This window comes from Parasteatoda tepidariorum, chromosome 3 (assembly GCF_982258835.1).
Source record: "Parasteatoda tepidariorum strain Cologne lab strain chromosome 3, Ptep-v5.0, whole genome shotgun sequence".
Classification (NCBI taxonomy): domain Eukaryota; kingdom Metazoa; phylum Arthropoda; class Arachnida; order Araneae; family Theridiidae; genus Parasteatoda; species Parasteatoda tepidariorum.
Genome location: NC_141757.1, coordinates 23,925,776 through 23,947,417, shown reverse-complemented (window position 1 = coordinate 23,947,417; position 21,642 = coordinate 23,925,776). Strand labels below are relative to the sequence as shown.

At 28.1% G+C, this 21,642-nt stretch overlaps 1 protein-coding gene across 1 annotated transcript in view; it reads right to left on the bottom strand.

The window, feature by feature from the left end:
- The window catches only part of Polr1B (RNA polymerase I subunit Rpl135), a 45,757-nt gene that overhangs the window by 22,035 nt on the left and 2,080 nt on the right, over positions 1 to 21,642 (bottom strand). Inside the window, exons 2-12 of the mRNA XM_043044071.3 lie at positions 21,495 to 21,572; positions 21,326 to 21,385; positions 19,697 to 19,768; positions 17,639 to 17,758; positions 15,742 to 15,807; positions 15,051 to 15,125; positions 14,086 to 14,184; positions 11,080 to 11,252; positions 10,172 to 10,318; positions 9,182 to 9,235; positions 2,852 to 2,969 (exon numbers count right to left, since the gene is read on the bottom strand). Of these exons, the coding sequence (XP_042900005.2) occupies positions 2,852 to 2,969; positions 9,182 to 9,235; positions 10,172 to 10,318; positions 11,080 to 11,252; positions 14,086 to 14,184; positions 15,051 to 15,125; positions 15,742 to 15,807; positions 17,639 to 17,758; positions 19,697 to 19,768; positions 21,326 to 21,385; positions 21,495 to 21,572 (1,062 nt within the window). The remainder of the gene's footprint in view (positions 1 to 2,851; positions 2,970 to 9,181; positions 9,236 to 10,171; positions 10,319 to 11,079; positions 11,253 to 14,085; positions 14,185 to 15,050; positions 15,126 to 15,741; positions 15,808 to 17,638; positions 17,759 to 19,696; positions 19,769 to 21,325; positions 21,386 to 21,494; positions 21,573 to 21,642) is intronic.

Genomic DNA, 21,642 nt, shown 5'->3' with positions numbered 1-21,642 from the left:
TTGTAACACTTGCATATACTAATAATCGTCGTTAGAAAAACAACCACCTTTATAGTAACTGATTTTAAAAAAAATATACTTCTTACAAGAATCGCGATAGTTGATCTTAAAATTGCGTGATTATGAATAGCAATTATGGATTTTGAAATCACATGAATATGATACTAGATATACGATTTTGAAAATGAGAAAATACAAACAGGGATATAGAATTTTTAAAAGGCGTAAATACAAATCACGATTCATGATTTTTAGATCGCGTAAATACGAATCATGATGCATAATTTTTAGATTGCATAAATAAGAATTATGAATTTTTAGAATGCGTGAATGCGAATCCCAATGCTTTATTTTAAAATCACGTATAAATACGAAAATCAATGTTTGATATTATAAACCGCATGAGCAAATCAAGACATTGAATTTTAAACTTGCGTGAATACGAATCGCTACATAGGTTTTTAAAAAGGCGTAAATACGAATCACAATATCGGATTTTTAAATCTCGTAAATAAGAATCGCAACGTACAATATTCGAATCGCGTGAATAAGAATCGCAACACGCAAATATGAAAAGCTATGTTTGATATTAAAATCGTATGAATAAGAGTCGAGATATTAGCAGATTCCAGGCTTGGGACCTCTAAAAGGTTTGTCAGACATAGCGTCGTTTGAACTACAAAAATCGGATTTATCTGGAGGGCGGGTAAAAAATTCGGAAAATCTTATCTGCTGCGTGTAAAAGGGGAGAAAATAGCTAAAATAAGTAAAAATGAGAAAGGATTGGTAGCTATGTAGTTTGAATTTTCTGTTTCTCTTTGAAAATCGGTGAATTTTCTGAAAAAGCGGAATACCGATAAAAAAAAGTGAAATTTTTAGAAAATCTGAATTTTTGATAAAAAAAAAAAAGCTGAAATTTAAGAGATAAAAGTGAAAAAAGCGGAAAAATCTCATCCCTGAGTTTATTCAGAGAAAATATGTTTTTGTGTCTGATTTCGTATATTAAATATTATCTGCACAAATTAATTATTATATTTCAGGTCACCACCTTGAGCCTTTAAGATTGAGTTCTAGAACGCAAAGATCCAATTATTAAATCAAAAGTTATTAAGAGCAATACTTTTTTTTAAGCAGACAATTATTAAATCAGTCATTTATAATCTCTTTATAAGAAGGTAAAAAAAGGAAAGCATGATGATGGTCGTTGTCATGCAAGCAGTATATTTAATTTAAGAAGCCAAAAGATAAAAAAGTAGTTCTGTCCTAATTTTTCTATAAATTAGTCATTTTACTCACTGTTTTAATTCAATTTTTCCAATGAATTGCATTCTACCAATGTTCATTATAGACCCAAGGTGGCTCAGGGGATAAACCGTTCGCCTTCCAATGAGGCGACCTGGCTGGCATCGATAACAGTGCTGACGTAAAATATCCTCAGAGGTGGACGGACAATGGGTCAGTCCCCCTGCTGCCAGGCAACCTGTGGGAGGTTTTCCTCTCCATGTAATGCAATTGTGGATTAGTTCCATTAAAAAAGTCTCCCACAAAAGCATAATTTCTTCCAATACTTGATCCAGGAGTTCCCTTATATTCTGGATTGGGTACAAAATTACAAGGCTATGGAGTTGAATATTAGTAAACCCAAAATTGGGCCGGCGGTTCAACGCCGATTATAAAATAAATAAAAATTTTTAAATGTTCAGCATAGAAGTAGAGTTACTTGAAACCACAAAATTGAAAACCTCTACCTAACTTCTATGCACTGTATGTAAAAAACAAATGGATCACCCTGAATAACTTTTGATTTAATGATAAAATCTTCATATTCTAGGATTCAATCTTAATGATTCAAGGGGGTGACCTCCAATATGTTAATTAGTGCAGACAACATTTTAAGTTATAAAATCAGACACAAAATACTTTCTTTAAATAAACATACTTTTTTTCAACGGATTTCGATTTCTAACCCCCAAAATATAAGAGGTAGCAGCAATCTGGGAAATATAGTCCCCATAATTCGGACAGGAAAGCCATTCAAAGTTTGGACCTCATATTGTTAATTTTATTTATTTTTTTTTTGTATATTTCGCCACATCAAAAATTTTTCAAGCGAATTGAAACATTTCTGCAGACTATTATAAAATTCATTTACCCAATGATAATTCCAAGCAAAATATAACTCTTAGTAAATATTTTTTTTTGTTTTTGTTTTCTTCAATAATGCTCGAAAAAACTTTGAATTGTAAGGCCTAAAATTTTTTACTCAAATGTAATTTTGGCAAAATAAAAAATTTGAACAAAATTAGTCGAATAGTTCCTGTGAAATTTTTTTCAACCATTATTAAATAAAATAATGAAAAGTAATAAATGTTTACCAAAAGTTATATTTTACATGGAATTATCTTTGGATAAACAAATTTTATAGATATGTGAATTTTTTTTTAAATTGAGGGATGATGAAATATGAAAAAAAAAATAATAATAAAATTAATATTAATGGGTCCAAACCTTGGACCGGTCTCCTAATCGAACTATGGGAATCGTATGCCAGAGATTGTGGTTATCCCTTATATTTCGGGGGTCAAAAATCCGGCGAAAAATAAAAGGAATGAAAAATAAACAAAACAAATTTAATGTAAGATCTAAAAATTTTTAATGCAGATCAAAAATTTCTAAAAAAAAAAAAAAAAATTCAAAAAGTTGTTAGGAAAAAAAACTAACTACTCGATCTTACATTCAGTAAGAACGAATTTAATAGTTGATTCATAAGGTTAACGTTTACGAATTTAGAATAATGTTTAGCATTCTTACGCTCAGTAAGAATTAATTTATGAATACCAAAGAGAATTGCCTTAAGAACAAGAAGAAAAAGATGTCCAGGCAGCAGGACCTCCTGATTCATAGGGTTATCTGGAGATTCCAATGCACATTCATTTTTTACAAGTGCAAATAATTTTTGTATCATGAATCTAGAACAAAGAAAAAAGTTACAAAACATTATTTCACAAAGTAATACAATAAAATTCATAGTTCAATATGGATGAAGACATAGTTTATAAGATTATTTAACATTGGAACTAGCTTTTTACATAAGGCATTTTTTCAAAGAATTAGTCAGTAAGCCCTGTGGCAGAATTTTTTAGGGCTATCTGCGACATACCTCTCTAATACTAATATCTTTCTGCAAGATATTTTTAAAAACAACAAATATACATGTCACCAAATTAAAGAAACAAAAGCATCAACTTCAAAAAAAAAACTCTTCGGATCAAAAATTTTTTTAAAATTAAATATGTACAGTAGAGAACCGATTATCCGGAACGATCGGGACCATCGCTATTCCGGATAACTGATTTTTCCGGTTTTCTGATTCTTTACAAAACAACTTTTTTTTTTATTGTTTATCAAACCTAACTTAAAAAATATATTTAGAAATAGTTTTAAAAAGAAGAAAAAACGATAAAGTCTCGCATAATACATAGGTTTAATAAGATAAAAAGGGAAAAAGAATGAAATTTAAAATATATATACAGAAAATAAAAATATATACAGAAATTAAAAATATTATAAAATGAACAAATAGGTAAAATGAAAAAAAAGTATCAGCATTTTTTTTAAAAAAATTCATCCATTTTCTGTTGACGGAAACTTGGTTTTTGTTGCATAAACAACTGCTGAATCTTATAGATTGACATAATGTGGGATTCGTCCACAAACGGTTTTTGCTCCATCCCCTTAATAAGTTCTTTCGTCAACTCGATGCATCGTTCGTTCGAAATAAAGGCTCCTTGATTTTCATCTTCCTCGTCGCTTTCTTCAACTTCGTCGTTGTCTGCGCCGGGATTTAAAACCATCTCAACTATCTCAGAGTCTGACAGTTCGTTTACAATGGGAACATCGTTGTCGATGTTAAAACATTCCTCAATTTCAGAATCTGTAAAAATATCCTTTTCGCTCCACTCCCCACTGTATTCTAAAAGTTCTCTTTGAAGGGCTTTCTCATTAGAAAATTTGAAGCCTTCAAAAGGCGATTCTTCTTGATCGTCTTCGAAAAAGATCGATGTAGGAATCAGCTTGCGCCATGCATGCACTAAAGTATCGCGAGTTACTGAGCTCCAGGCTTTTGCCGCTAACCATATAGCTTCCTTTACATTGAAGGATTTCTGGAAATCTTGTATTGATTTCCCCTCATTAGAGGAATCAATCATTTTTTTCAGAAAATCTACTTTGTAGCGGCACTTGAGGCTTCTTAAAACACCTTGATCCAATGGCTGAATTATTGATGTGCAATTTGGGGGGAGGTACTCAATCTCAACATTATTTGCATTTAGCACAGATGCGGGGGGATGTGCTGTGCAGTTATCTAAAAATAAAATAATCTTGCAATCGTCAGGTAGCCCTACTGATTTGCAGTGTGCCCGAGATTTTTGAACAAATTCGCTTTTGAACCATTCAATGAATAGTTCCTGTGTCACCCATGCTTTTTTATTTGCTTTGTAACAAACTGGGAACACTTTAACCCCTTTCAGGCAACGAGGATTCTTGCTTTTGCCAATTACAGTAAGTCTTAACTTGCACGTACCCGCTGCATTGGCGCAAGCTAGCAGCGTCAATCTGTCTTTAGCAACTTTTAAACCGCTAGGGTTCGTTTCCCCTGCTAATGTGTACGTTGTAGGAGGAAGAAATTTATAATACAGGCCAGTCTCGTCAGCGTTAAAAATCTGATCCATCGTTATATTTCGAGTTTGAACAAGGTTCAAAACTGTTTCGACATAGTGTTCTGCCGCTTCAGTATCCGCATTTGCTCTTTCTCCACAAAGTTTTGTAAGCCGAAGACCATGGCGTTGCTTAAAACGGGCAAACCATCCAGTGGTATATTCGCAACTGTTCTCTAGGCCAAGATCCCGGTGGAAATTTTTAGCCTGAGCCATTATAACTTGCCGACTTAATGGGAATTGCTCAGATCTTCTCTGCCTTATCCACTCGATCAGTACTTTATCAACGTCTTTGTTTTGAGCTTTATGTAATGTTTTTCGCGAGGTCATTGCGTCCACTTGCTCGCAATTGGAAAAAAACTTCAGTAGATCTTTTTTTTGATTTTTGATATCATAAATCGTTGATAAACCGACGTTATAACACTCGCTTAGTAATTTTACTGACGAACCTTCGTCTAACTTTTTCAAGATCTCTACTTTATTTTTTATAGATAAACTGACGCGTTTTCTTTTTTTAGATGACGAGGCAGCAACTAGTTTAGACATTTTCGAAAGACTAAAATCTAAACACAGCACGTAAAAAAGTAAGCAAAACAAATTTTTTAGAATGAATGCACTCAGTTTGAAACAACTCCCTAACAAACCATTCCTAAAGCAAAGAGCGAATGATAATAAATCCCTTAAGTTAATCCCTTAAGAAAATAAATCCCTTAAGTTAAGGAAATTAATCCCTTTTATTAGGGGGTGGGATTATATGAAGAGCTGGTACTTGAATGGAGAACTCTCCAATTCTGAAAAAGATCTCAGAAAATATGTCATTACGAGAGGGGTGGGAGTTTATTATTGTCTTTGCAATTCTCAGTGGGAGGAGAACACATTCAATTTTATTTCCTCTTTTATGTCAAAGTAGAAGACCACCATAGTAAGTAGAAAAAACGCTTTTTAGACCAAGTGTAGATAAATCATTAATTTTACTATTGGTTCTCAAATTAGGTGACAAAAAAAAACAATGAAAGGGAAGTTTCGCTCATTGTAATTCATTTTGTTTTGAATACTTAATTACCATATTTCGTATCTCGAAATGATATCATATTTCTTTGAAAAATAAAATTATTACTGAATAATAAGTGGACTGGATACACTTGAATAAAAAAATCATCTGCTCAACATCAACTTCGGAATTAATTTAAAAACGCTACTTAAGTAAGAATTAGGAGGATTGAACTGTCTCTCTCTCCCTTTTTTTTTTAAATTATTTCTATTCTTTTTATAAATAATCATTATTTTTGCATTCTGTTTTTTATTGTAAAAATAAGGAAGGCGTGATTTAGAAAAAGAATCCGCAAATAGTAAGCCACACTACAAAACAAGCTTATTAAAAACTATATAAAATAAGCATTTAGAAAATTAAAACATCTTTCTAAAGGTTCAATAAACAAAATTTAAAAATCTGTGTTACTTATTTGACAAATCTAAAGCAATGAAATTATGTGCAAATGATTGGGAATGTCATTTATTTATAAATAGATCTTTTTTTTTTTTCTTTTTAATCAAATCCTTGAATATGGCTAGGACTGAGCTAGAAATCGATGCATCGCAAAATATGCTATGCATAGTTTCTTTATGCCCTATTTTTGTCTTTGGGAGTTTACTTTTCTTGAAAATAATTTTCAGCTGGACATGCGTAATTTTGTCAACGTTCTGCACTTTATTTCGTCGGGATGTAACGTTTCTTGTAAATTATTTTCAGTGAGACTTTTGCTACTTGGCGATCATTTATTTCATTGTGCAGTATTTCGTCGCTTTTTTTTTTTTTGTCTGTCGGGATTTAACGATTCTTGTCAATTATTTTTAGTAGACCTATTGTTACTTGGCGATCGTTGTGCAATCTCTGTTATCTTAAATTTTCGTTCTGAACTCAATCTATTAATGAAAAGAGATTATGAATAATTGTTTTTCCTTTTAAGAGATACAATTTAATAGGGGTATTTTGTATTTAACTTCGCTAAAAAAAGTTAATTTTTAAAAAAAAATTATTTAATGAACGTAAATATACTAATTTGATTGAAGTTGATTATTTTTAAACAAATAAATCTTCAGTCGTTTTTAATTATAAAAAAATTTGGCTATTAGTTAAAACAAATATTTTTTTAATTGAATAAAAAGTTAAGCAATGTTTTGACGCTTTTTAATAATTTTTTTTTTTCATTTTTAATGCAGGTATGTAAAATATTTTGTTAGTTTTATTATTATTTTTAAACCAATAAATCTTAAGTCCGTTTCAATTTTGAAAGAAAAAAATTAAAATAAAGCTTGGGTTTGTTTTTGCTTAAGGCATTTTATTTTGTAATAAATTTATTCCTTTTATTTATTTTTGATTAATTTAAAGATTTTTGATCGATAATTTTTGAACATATACTAAATCGCGATACATCGCAATGTCTAACAGACGATGTATCAAGATATAAAATTTCTTACATCGCCCAGTCTTAAACGTGGCATTACAGGTGATTTTTTTTTTGGGGGGGGGGGCGAGGGTATTCCAGGTAGCCAGCTCTCTTCATGTTAGCATTGATCAACACTAATAAACGTCTTGTGCGTCTCGCGATTTCTCAGAATACCAATAATTCTCTCTATTTCACTCATAAAAAAAAAATTCCGTCATCAGAATGATACATTTTTTGTTTCTTAACTTGTTTTTGATGTCAGAATTTTATTTTAATTTTAGACTTTTTTAAGGGAAGATTATTAATGATTTTTTTTTTTTTATCTGAAATATTGTGTTAGGGAGTACTTTAAGAGATTTCTAGGAATCAAAGATGACAAATAAAATAATTTGTTTTAACTCTCCTGCATGAAGCAAGGAACAGATGCCAGGACTCCTACTATGAGAAGCCCCTAGTTATGACTCTGCCTGCTTAAGGCTGAGCTGATACGAAAACAGGTGTTCAATGAGTCACCCTTTCTCACTTGAGCTGTGATTGAAAAGAAGCAACTAAGTAGGGAGTGAGGAAGGGAATGATTGATGATATTTAGTACAATACTCTTCCTTCTCCTGACAATGTAGAGGGAACTAATGATTATTTCAAAAATAGGTGGTAAAGTAAAAATCCTTAAAAAGAAAAAAAAAAAAAAAATTTTTTTTTTTTTTTTTTTTAGAAATTAGAAATGGGGGTAAAATATATGGAATTTCGTTCCGGTTTTCTGGTTTTCCGGTTTTCTGGTTTCCGGATAAGAGGTTCTGTACTGTAATATTTTTTATGCAAATAGTATGGGCTATGAAAAGAAAACCAACATTTTTTACTTTATTTTTCACTGTTCTCAAATGAGAATAGAAAAAGCATTTTCTCCAACTGGGATGTGCGAGAAAGGCATCTTTTGAAAGCAATTCTGAAGAAAAGATAAAATCTTTCGAAAATTTCAACAAAAGAAAAAAAAAAACTTTTTACTTCCCAAAAGAAAAATCGTTCTGCAAGACCTCAGTAACGTTCTGCGACAATGTCGCCATGATTCTGCCACGGGGTCAGTAAGGATATCATTTAAGTATTCTGGACTTACAAGACCCAAAATTTGGTTTATAGTTACCGCAGTCTATTTATTAGTAACATAAATAACATCAAAAGTCATACCTTGATAGCATTTTTACATTTTTAAAAATTACATAAGTAAAATTATACTTGCCAACGCTGTAATCTGCATGACCTTACATTTCTAAACTAGCGTTTTACACGCTATTAAAGAACATTTTTACACAGAATTAAGGATAATCTGCTGCTGAATTTATAAAACCTTTAAAAATACATTTGTCAATTATATATACACTTTTCTAAACAATTATCCTTTTGAAAACAATTTAAATTTTTTTTTATATAAATCCTGACAAACTTTTTTTATTATCAATAACATAATTTTTTTAACGCACTACTTATACACAATTTCAAAATTTAATTTTCCGGGTTAATAAAAAAAGAAAACGTTAAATTAATATTTAGGTTTAATTAACAACAAGTAAAGTTTTAAATGTTCATATGTATCAGACTTAGTTACTTTTAAGAATTCCTTATAAAAGGTCTGCTCATAACATCTAGTTTGAGTGGTTTTAGCAACTAGAATGTTCTCCATGGATTTGTCAGACTAAGACTTTCTTTTTGAACAATGCTGAATAGTCTTTCATATTCAGCATTGCTCTGTGGTATGCTCAAAATAGTAACCATGATTTCTACTATCCTATAGTATTTTTTAAAGCAGCCACCATAGAATGTTATTTCAAAAATAACACACCATTTTTTGTCCATTCTTATTTTTCGTTTTACCTCAGCAGGTAAATCTGCTATATCATTTAATTCTTCTAAAAGTCTATATTTCCCCATATCTTCAGCATTTTTACTTGCACACATTGATGAAATTTTTTTTAAAAATAATTTAAATTATTCAATTCCTAAAAATGGAAAGAAAAAAAAACTTACACTAGCAGATCAAACTTTTCTTTGTCATTCTGAAGGTGGACCAATATACAATTTCTGAAAAGTAAAAACTTTCTTTAAAAACACCTGGATAGGCATATAAAAAATAGAACTATATCTACTCACATGATATAGCAATTATTTTTAATATTTACTATGATGAAACAATAAAGTTATATACCAAGAATTACAAAAAAAAACATGATAAAAAACTAAACAGACAGTTTATGTATAATGATATTTCTTAAAATTCTAATGAAGCTAAATTTAGATAAAGTATTAAATAAAAGCAAGAGAAAAAAAATTATGAATGAGTTATTAACTTGAACGATTTCTATACAAATTAATGATCTACAAGGGCTATTTTTTTAAGTAAGGACCGTTTGAAAATAAAAACCAAACAAAAGAAAATTTTTATGAAGCAAATTTATTTTTTGATTCTACATACGTTTCTTTTTTCAAAATAGTTGTTAAGTTTGCTTAAAAACTTATCATACCTTACAACTAGATTTAGAATACCTTCCTCATAGCAGCACCAACATGAAGTTCGATTTTTCCACACTGTATATCATTCTTAAATATATTTTGTGCGTTCATCTGGATTTCTGACACTTTCCTTATCATCAAAAACAAAAATTTTATTGTTAATGATTTTCCTACATATTTTTTAAATATTTGGAAATTATAAATTTAATGTGGCTGATTGTCTGGTTTTAATTGGCTGATTATCTGTGTCTGATTTTAACTGTATATTTATCTCTATTGTGTGACATAACCCTGTTATCCTACTGATAAAGGTGTACAAATGTGACAATGAAATGCATACAGGTTTAAATAATTTTTTTTTTACCATTTGTGATTTTTAAACATTCCTTTTTTAAAAAATTGTATTTCCCTTACAAAGAATAACTCTAAAATTTTAAAGTCAATGAAGAATGCAAATTAAAGATAGAAATTTCATTAAAAAATTTAGGAATAAAAAATGCATCTAACCTGAGTAAAAACCTGGCAACATCAGCATTTTCATACCAAGATGGTAATCCAAACTTGACACTAAACATTTTTCCAACATAATTTAGGGCTTGGTTATGGAAGACAATTCCTTCAGAATTAATCTGACGCAGCATCTTAGTAATACAACTGAAAATAAAAACACAAATTAATTTTCCATATGAACAACAATCAAACTTATTTAATACAGACTTTTTTTCACTCAAAACTGCTCTCTTTTCAATGATTTCTTGCTTGAGTATAACCCTGCCTTTTTTTTAACACTATCAACATTTAAAAGGAAAAAAAATTTAGTGGTTAGTTAATATCAGTTAAATTTCCAAAAATATCAGTAAAAATTCTGCAATTTTGAGAAATTTTGTTTTGTAAATACTTAAAATAAATTAAATTTTTTTAACTAATTTCTTTTTTTAATTTGGATAAAAATATAAAATTGGTTGAATCTTTTATAATTAAAAACATAAATATTAGAATGAAAAGGACTACACTAAGTGTTAGATAAATATAGTAAAATATTGAAAATTAAAGCATGTTAAATAATAATAAAAAGAATAAGTTAAAAAAACAATTTAACAAGCAACATTTTTATTTAAATGCTGCTTCAGGATAGTGAAAAGTATCAGATTTAACAATTTATAACAATTATTTAGGACATGTTTTTTTTTAAAAAAAATTTAACAAAAGAGGTAATATATAACTTGTAGATTAATAGGGCAGAAAATACAGAATTTAGAAACTGCTCAAATTATCTAGGAATAGTGGAATATTAATTACAAAATTTGAATTTAATTAGATTATTCTACTACATAAAAATAAAATTACCAAAATATGAGATGAAAATGTAATAATCATTTAAAGGGAAATGTTTATAAACATTAAAGTGAAATTACCCTTGGAAAAAATTATCTTTTTCTCTTCCTTTAATAAGTTGCTGGTATATATAATTATCTGTTTCATCAATAAGGACTTTAAGAATCAACATCACAGGAACAAAAAAAAGTTCTTTCTTATAAGTAAACATTAGTTTCACAGTACCATCAGATAAGTAGTGAAGAACAAGATTCTAAATAAAAAATGAAACATACAACCAAAATATATTAATGCAAAGTTGAAAGGACACAAAAAAATTTCTTATAACTAAGGCCCGGATTTTGATGACATTAGCATTTTTTTGCATTTTTGGACATTTTCTTTCCATTAGAGCATTTTTTCAGATTTATAGGGCATTTTTTTTTAATTTTGCGGTGTATTTTGTTTAAAGCATTTTCTAAGGTTTTTGTTAATTTTTTCCAATTTTTATTATTTTTTGGGGTATTTTTATTACATGAAATGCAAGATTTGTCCTATAATTTTACTTTTCATATAGTAACTCTCAAAGAATGTTTCAAAACATTTGCTAGAGCATACATTTATGCACTAGAATGTTTCAAAACATTTGCTCCTAGTCAGCTTTGCCCCCAAAACCAGTAATCACACGATGGGGTACCTGGTTGGATGCATGCGTATAATACTACAGTGAAAATTTTAAGATAGTGAAGTCTATCGTCAGTACTTTTGATTCGGAAGATGCTGCATCAATTTAGATAGCGCTAAACGTGTTCGCTTCTGATAAAATCAAAGGAAACTTAGCATTTATCAAGTTTAACTTTGCTATTGAGTCCTCGACAATTACAAGCCTGGAGAAACAAGAATTGGAACTTTGTGATGCAATAAATTATATTGATGTAGTGAGTCGAGTGTTGCAAAACGCAAGGGGGGAAATAGGACAAAGTGTAGCAGCTAAATTTAACAAAGTTTCGGAGAAGAACACTGGCTTCCAAACAATGAAGAAAATCTCTAGGACACTAACAGGTGAAGCAACAACTTTTCAAATTAAAGATGAATTGTCAGTAAGTGAGACCATCTTTTTCAAATATGCATCATTAACATCAGTAGACGTTGAAAGAAGCTTCTCCAGGTATAAAGATTTACTTTCAGACAAGAGACACTCGTTTACATTTCAAAATATCAAAAAACATTTAATAATCCAATGTAATTCTGATATTTAGTAATATTATTACATGTAAGTTGTTATATTCATTAAAGTTTCTGTACAAAATGAAAATGTTTTGGTGTCAATATATTTTCCTCTTTTTTTGTTATTTTAGGATATAACACATATTTTTCAAATTTTAATGAACGTAGAACAAGTATTACATTGCTTTATAGTTTTTGAAATGACTCATAATTTTAAAGAGTAAAATATAGTTTTAGTTCGATATTTTTACTTACTCAACTACTAAGTCATGTCATACTAAGTCATGTCATAAGGCATTTTTAGTGCAATTTTCGCATTTTTAGAGCATTTTTTGCACTTTTTAAGGCCATTTTTTGCATTTTTTAAGGACATTAGTTGAGATTTTTTAGGTCATCAAAATCCGGGCTCTACTTATAACCAAAGAAACATCCCTTCCGATGGATTTAAAAATGAAATGACAAAAATTCATTGTTTCTAAAAAAAAGTCTAAAAATTCTCAGAAGCTTTATTAAAATTTACTGCAATTTATTAAAATAATGGCACAATTACTTTAAATTAATTATCATGCACAGCAGCAAACACATTGCATTTTCAAATTTTAGCTCCAATCTTAGTTTACGCAGATAATTTATATTAAAATTCAAAAGTTATCAACAAATAAATCTCTAGTCAATTTCCGTATAATCAAGCCTCAATATCATAAACTCAAGGAAAGACACAAAAAAAAAAGGAATAAAAAAAAAGAAAAAAAAAAAGAAAGAAATATGGAGTATTGAAAAAAGAAATTTTTTTTTTTAAAATCTTAGTTCAAATAGTAACTGTACTGACATTTTAAAAGTTGTATAACATGTATTTACTACATAGTTACTTTTAAAAAAAAATTTACATTTTTTTTATTTCTTCATTCGATTTTAGTTTTATCAAAATTTTTCTTTTCATCTTTTGATCAGTTTCTTTTAGATTTATTATTTAGACCATTTACTCCTGTGGATGTTCTTCTATTATCTATGCTATTTCTCTTATCTATGACATACATCTTAGATGAATACCAGGCAACTTATTTTTAAAAAAGGCAATTTCTTTTTTATTAGGGCTTAAAAAAATAGATCAAAAATTTTTTTAAAGAGGTTTTTAAAAATTTTAATTTAAGAAAGCATTTTAAATACTTTTTAAATTAGGAAGAAAAAAAAACTTTTGGTGATGAAAATATTTTGGGAAATCAAGATTCATCTGGTATTCAATGTATGCAGTCGAGATACTAAACTAAAAGAGATCTTTTTCTATTATCAACAGAGCAAGTGTAGAGAATTCATATTATTTCATAATAACGAAAAATGCATTTTATTGAAGTTCATAATATTGAGGTTTATGTATGCATTTGAAGAATGGTTTTCAATACAGTAATCATTCATTCAACATAAATATTTCAGAATCCAAAGTTCATTAAATAAGTTTAATTTTAATGTCACACTAGAACTCCACTATGCTAAATGGTAACACTTACACAGTCACTTATTTAACTTCAATTAGTACTACACTATCCAAATTTAGATTAGAAGGAATATGATGGTAGTAATAAACTGACTGCAATAGACTAAATGATAAGATAATGATAATGGTACATAGACTTTTATTGCTCTAAAACCACTGGAGACATCAGATTAGCATAGATTTCAAACAAGTAGCACTTAAAACGATGAATATGTAACCTGATTAGATATCTAGTCTTTAGAGCAGGAAACTAAACTCAAGCCCATGCCATGGAAAATAATAATAACTTTTTTTATATTTATTCATTACCTTAGCATTTATAACAGAAATTTATTAGTAGTTGAAAATGGACAGGTTAAATAGAAGTTCTGAAATTCAAACCACTCACACATCCACTTTGATCATCAGCAACGCATCTAATGGAGACTCCATAATCTGTAAACATGTCACCTCTTTTTTTCCAACCATTTCTTTGCATAGCAATCGGCTATAAACAATAACAAAAATCATTGTTAACTATACATATTGTATGGCTTTCAGGAGAACTCCTCTACAGATTGGTCTTGCATTGTGGCAGGTACTATGGCTATGGGGGTAAGTCACTTCGGATAGAGGTGAGTGGAGATTAATTTAGTCTTGCTATTGGCTCAAATTGGCATGAAAATCCTTGCCTTGTGACTAATCGACTCTTCATTCCGCCCATGTACCCTCATCAAAATATGCTCTTTCTCTTGTTACCACAACCCAGACAGCCCCAGACTTTTAGTCTAGAGGAGTTCCCCTTACAGCTGAACAGTAATAGTGTTTGATAAATACATAAAGATCCTTGAGAAAATTTAACATTGTGCATACTTTTTTTAAAAAAAAATTTCTATTGTAGTTTTATTTTCATTTGATTAGTTGTATTGTTTTCAAGGTTTTAAATACTTAAAATTGACATAATTTTGTCTTAAAATTAACAAATTTTTTTTATAACAATTACAGCTTATAGTTTTTAATTTTGCAATGGCAAATTCTAACCAGACAACAACGCCTCACCTTTAAAAAAAAAAGTGCTTTAGTTTTTCCTCACAAACTCTACTTTTGTATACAGCTAATTTAATGCATAATCTTTATAATATATAGAAACAAAATATCAGATATATTTATAAATCAAAAATGAATAGCTGGAGCTTTTACTTTAAGAAGTATTATTATAGACAAAAAGATGTTTTAACTATTCAATTGAATATCAAGCTGCTTTAAAAGTACATTAAAAAAATTAAAGTGAATATATATACATATGAAAACACACACACATATATATACGATATAAATATTTACATATGGATAAAAGTATCTAAATAAACTTACATAGTTTCTTCTTTGCATGATCAAAAGACGGATAACTTTTTCAAGGCCATTTATAATAAAATAACCACCAAATTCCTAAGAAAAAATAAAAAAAACTATGTATACATTGGACCATATAAACTATGGGCACAATCTGCATTTACTGCTACATTGCTCCTTTAAAATAGGGAAAAACATGCATATTAAAAGAAAGTCAATTAACAAAAAGGTAAACCATCCCCAAAAACTACTAAAATTATATCAGAAATGAATTTTATATTTTACTACAGTATTTTGGATATTTTAGCAATCACAACATATGCTTAACATATAACTAACATAATTCTTGTAAAAATTAGTTCAACTATTATTTTTCCACTGAAAACTTTTAAACATTTTAATCTGTTAAACTATAATTGAAATTAGATAAAGAATCACAATTTAAGTTAGATAGAATTTTTTTAGGAATTCATTGGAATGTTGAGAAGGTGTCATCTAAACTTCATTGATTCACGGTTTCCTCTTAAATGGTATAACAATTTCTACTGAGAACACTGACCTCAGTCAAGTTCTTAGAAGAAAAATTTTATTGCAAATTAAAATTATAAAGATAAATTATTTATGAGTGAGTCAGAAGGAGCAAGAAGCATAAAATAACAAATAAAGCATAAAAAGTAAAATGAATTATAAATAAATAAATGAAAAGACGTACATTTTCTTCTTCTCCAACTGCAATTAATTCTTTCGGCTTCATTTTACTAATATTGCAAGCCTGAGACTAGAATGAAAAAATAATCAAATAATCTAAGAAACAAATTTCTATACATTAATACTTTTATCTATAGAAAAAAAAATATAAAAAATAGCATAATATTTAGTAGTAGTGCTTTATTCATGCAGCACTCGAGTTAAACAATGGGCTTTTGGTTATAGTAAGGGAAATACCCCTGAGGATGGGCCAAAGTCACGTCATCGCAATTTTGATCCCCTGCAGAAGGAATGGCTACCCGCTTTGGTAACTTCAAAACCAGTGTGCGAAGTTGAGCACGTCACAATAGAACAATTTTGTTGAAAATATTTTAACTAATCCAGTAATCAATCACATCTTCCCTCAATTACACTTTTTCTTAATTCGCCAAGCTGTAAAAATAAAGTTTAAGGTCACATGACATTCCTTCTTCTTCTTAAGGAGTAACACACATTATGGTATAACTTATTACATTTTAAGTAAGGAGAGAAAAGTTTACATCCAAACTTGTCAATATTTCTCCACTTTATTGATATGCAAAATGACCAGGTATTATGAATCAATTCAGGACACAATCAAATTTTGAATAAAAGTAAAAGATTTTTTGATATATAGTTGCTTTGTCACATTGTGGTTTTTAATGTTCTCACCTCCCCCAATAAAATGCGAGAATATTGCCCATAATATTAGAATATAAAAAAAAATTACTTATTCAATTAAAATTTATATATATATAATAGCAGGGCTACATCCCTGTTATCATTGTTGTATTCACCTTTAATAATTCAGCCGTAAGCCATAATAAGTTCTCAAATGGTTTATTTAAAGGTAGGTTGGTGGTTATAAAAGTTCAGATCCACACTCCACAAGGGAGGAGGTGTGGACAAAACTCCGGATGGTTTCGACAGATCTTTTATGGACCACGTTAATCAGCAAGAGACATGCGAAAACAATCGCTCCCGCATTAAATACAAACAGAGAATGATGTAAACAGGCTCAAGTCATACATACCATTGTAACTCTACGTACCATCGATAATCATTTAATGCTTCCTAATATGGAAGTGAAAGAGGGACAAGATTCTAAAAATAACTCCTCCTTTGAAATATAAATTTATTATATTTCAATGGTATGTTTTCAGCCTTGAATTCACAAAATAGAATTTCTACACCTAATCTTTACCAAAGACATTTTATGAAAACGAGAGAGTTTTAATGTTGTTATTAATACAAAAGTATTTATAATTTTTGTATTACATATATATATACACACAGGATTTTTTTTTCCTTAAATTAGTAACATATATCTTTGTTATTATTAAAAGTATTATTGAAGGAATTTTCGAAACTCATGAAATATGTAATTTTTCTTCTTCCAGGAAATTAGCAGAAAGCATAAAAAATTATAGTGTTTCTTTAAGTAAATGGAGGACATGTGCAACCATTATGTTTTTCAATTAACTTGAAGAAAAAAGAGAATCGGTGCTTAGAAAAAGAGACTTATTTACACTTATAGAGAATATTATCCTTTTTTAAATAGCTTATTTGATTTAAAGACTGAAATTTGTCTAAAACTCCATTATTAATAGAATATAAACACATGTTACAAAAGTTACAACTGCAACATGTTACAACTGCATAAATATAAAATTTCAAACCAAAATTGGTACACAAGTTTCCACAACTAATGCGTGAGAAATTCACATATTTTGACCTACCAGTAGTCAGAAACTGTAAAAAAAAAATTTCATAGCAACATGAGTCAATCTTAGCATTGAAAAATTATTCAACTAATATGTATATATGTTTATCCTTCAATATAGGCTATGCAAAAAAATTAAATATCTTTAAAAATAATTTACCTTCACCATAACAGGGATTTCACCAACCAATCTTTCTATATATTCTTGTAAATAGCCATTCAAGCTCCATGCTACAGTAATTGTAAAGGGAGCTTTGTAAGAAACACAGCGAGAACGACACTACAAAAAAATAGCTAATTAAAATTGTATTTTAAACCATAATATTTGAATTATTATTATAATATTTGAACTATCTTACATCATTCAAATAATATTTTGTTACACACATGATGGTACATTACAACTTACTTTTATCAAAACACTCATTCTTATCTTGTTCACGAGTTTAAAAACTAAACAAACACATGTAATTTTAAACTTCATATAATTCGATCCAAAATCAATTTTGTTTAAATACATAACTTGGGAACACTAGAACTCTTTTCTGCAATCTGATTCATTTAACACTATTTCATTTTCAAGTTTAATCATTTTAAATACTTTATCATATTAAATTACGCTAAATCTATTTTAAAAACATCCAATTATTTTTTTTCGAATTTTTTTATATTTTTAGCTAAATTTAAAACTTTACTTTTCTAGCTAGTGAAGTTAACAACTTTTTCTCTTAACTCTTTCCAAATATATTAATTTCTATTAAGTTTCTAATTTTCAAAAAAGAATTCCAAATATACGAAAGCTTTTCCAAAAACAAAATATGAATCTAAATAATTTTAAATACCAGTCTTGCTCTTCTTGGTGACCATAGACATAGAGTGAGGGGTAAATTTTTTCTTTTCAGAAAATAGTTAATTTATTTTAAGTTTTATGTATACATGCATATTAATTTTTAATATGCATGTATATTTATATATAACTGCATTCATAAAACTTAAAATAGATAAGCATTTTTCTAAAAAATAAAAGTGTGTGCTCCCCCTCACAATACGCCTATGTTGGTGACTAGTTTTGATGATTCTTTAGATTGCTTGACAAACTTTTTTAATAACAGATAATTTCAATTCCTTTAGCATTTAGAATACTCTCCTTAACTATTGAACTTTATTTCTTTCCACTATAATTTTGAAATCCAAATGCATAGTTCCAAGTGAAATTTTTTTTTGTTATATCTTTTTATTTTTTTTTAATTTCAGTGGCAAACACTTTCCAGTTACTTTTTGTTTTATTTTTCAAAAGTTTGTAAGCACTTCGGTAATATCTCTTAACAATTCAGCAAATTGGTAAATTTAAGAGTAACTTAGACAACTGAGTTTTCTTTAATCTAACAACAAATTTCAAATTTTACATTGTAGAAGATAAACCAAAATTTACAACACTTCAAATTCTACACAGGTTCTAGGTAAGTTTTCAATTCAAAATGAATTCCGGTAGTTTTAAATATATTAAAAAATTTTAACTGTTGGCTATGATTCTATGCTCCCAAATTACCTAAATTCTTTGGCTAGTTTTTGTATGTTCATCTAGCATTTTTTTATTTTTTATTTCAGACTTATCTCCATACAACAAATCACAATCTCCATTTTTTCTACAGAATTTTTCATCTCTAAGTGACCGAAACTTTTTCTAACTCTTCAATACTCATATTTAAGATTCATATTCTTCGCTGTTATCATTTCTTTATTAAATTATAATACAGTATATATGTACAGATTTAATATTACTGATCGCTGGAACACACTTCACTCGTATTTTGTAAAGTGAATGCAAAATTCAAAATCATAACGTAACAAAAAAAAAAAAAAAGCTTATCATACAATTAATTTCAAGTTCATGCCAGCTGCAAAGACAAAGTGACAAGATGAAAAGCAGATAATACAAGCACCAACATGATGCAAACCAGCATTTTATGTTAAAAAAATAAAAAAAAAACCCGACTAATATGTTCATCTCTTTATTCTAGGTCTAAGCATGCATCTTTTTCTAAGCAAAGAAGGATATAATTGATTTATTACAAGTAGGTAAATGATTTGTTTACAGTGAGAATAATATATGAAAGATAAATAATTTCATAAAAGGAAAAGTAGGAGATTATTCTGAATATTCTGATTTATTCTGAAAATAAAAATGAGATAAGAAAAAAGACCAAAATTTACTCACTTCAGCTGGATAAACTTTAAATGTTCTAGCTGTAGTACCCCGTTTTATGCAGGGTATTCCAATATTGCAATTCTAAAAGAGCAAGAAAAAAAAAGAGAAAAAAATGTGTACATGTAAGTAAAGCATAAAAAAATCATTTAATTATCTCTTGGAAAAGGAACATTATTTATACGATGTAAATATTTTCTGTACAAATATAGCGCTAATTAATAACTATGAATTCAAAATTAAATGATGGAAAAGAAATGTAATTGCACAAAGAATGGAAATTCAATATTTATTATTTATTGAAATCTTTTTATAATAGGAATTTTTCTCAAAAAAATTAAAACTCAAGAATATAGAATAAAATATTTATCAAGAAATTGTATCTCCACTTTCAAAAGATTCAAGCAGAATATTAACTCAATAATCAGATGAATATTTTAAATTATTTAGAATATTTTTAACTTATATGATAAAATAATTTATACATATTTCTCAAACTATTTGAACTAACAGATTACAAATATAGAGAAGAAAACATTATACAACTTTTGGCAAAAAAAATATTAAAAGTTGAACTTTGATTCAATAGTAGCGATTACGAGTTTACTGCATTTTTTATTCATAATTAGATAGCATTGTTAGATAAATATGCACAAAAATAATAAAATTTTGAAAGAAAAGATGAAAGAAAAAAAAAAGAGGAAAAAACAGATTTTAAAAATGAAACCCAATTTGTGATAAATAAAATTTTATAGAAAAAAAACTAAAACATTTTACGAAAATTACAGTGAAAACTAGAACTGCACTTATTTCTTACAAAAAGTTTAGCATCCAAAAGTTATAACTTATTTTACTTTACAATTTCAAATTAGTTAGTTAAATAATTTAAAATTAGTCAAACATTGTAAAGATTAAAATAGGCTAAAATGCAATGCTTTTGATGAAACAAGCAATTATTCATTCATTTCAAAAATAAATTAATGGAATCCTTGACAGAAATAAATTAAAATATGAAAAATTTCAGAGGCATTGAATAGTTCTCAAATTAGGAAACTTATGTACTAAAATTAATTACAAGATATTCCACTTAAAAAGTTATAAATCATTAAGATACACTAAACATAACCTTTTTTAAGCTATAAAATAATTGATCTAGTAATTAAAACTACAGAAAAATAAATGTTAAAATATAATTGCAAATATCATTTACAATAACTAAAATAAAAATAATTACAAATTACTTATAAAATAATTCTCTTCTTGTAGATAACAGTTATTATTGCATAGTCAGTATGAAATAATACAAGTAAAAATTTGTGGGGGTAAGATAAAAGTCTTTAAATTATTTTATGTCAGTTGTTACAAAATCAAATTTTTAATATTAAACCAGAGTCTTATAGCAGTTAAATTGACACCTGACTCTAAACATACAATTGGTATTTGATGAACGGATTTCTAAAAGAAAATAGTAAATATTATTAAAATTAAAATTCAAGAACAAATTCTGTCATTAAAAAAAAATCGAGCACTATGTTAAAAGTTAAAACATTTCAATGTCATTGCATTTGATTAACTCAAAAAGCAAATAATTGTTTGAAGAGGTAATGAAATATTTTTTTAATAATTATAAACAATACTAACAGTTATCCAAACTTTCAGACGATCTCCATTTGGTAATCCCATTTCTAAGGGTTCAATGTTCTGCAAAAACAAAAATTAATTTAGTCTTAATTGACAGTTAGTTCTGCTTTAATAAATTATATGTAGTATGGAATTCAAAACATAAAATATGAAAGAAAAAAAAACTAACTTTAACAATTCTCGGTAAACCATCATTTAACATATAGTTGAAGGATTCAACATGTGCACGGCTAATGTCTTGCAAAACCTGCAAACGCAATAAAAAAATTACAAACATATAATTTATTCTCATAAAAATATTACAATAGAGTATGCTG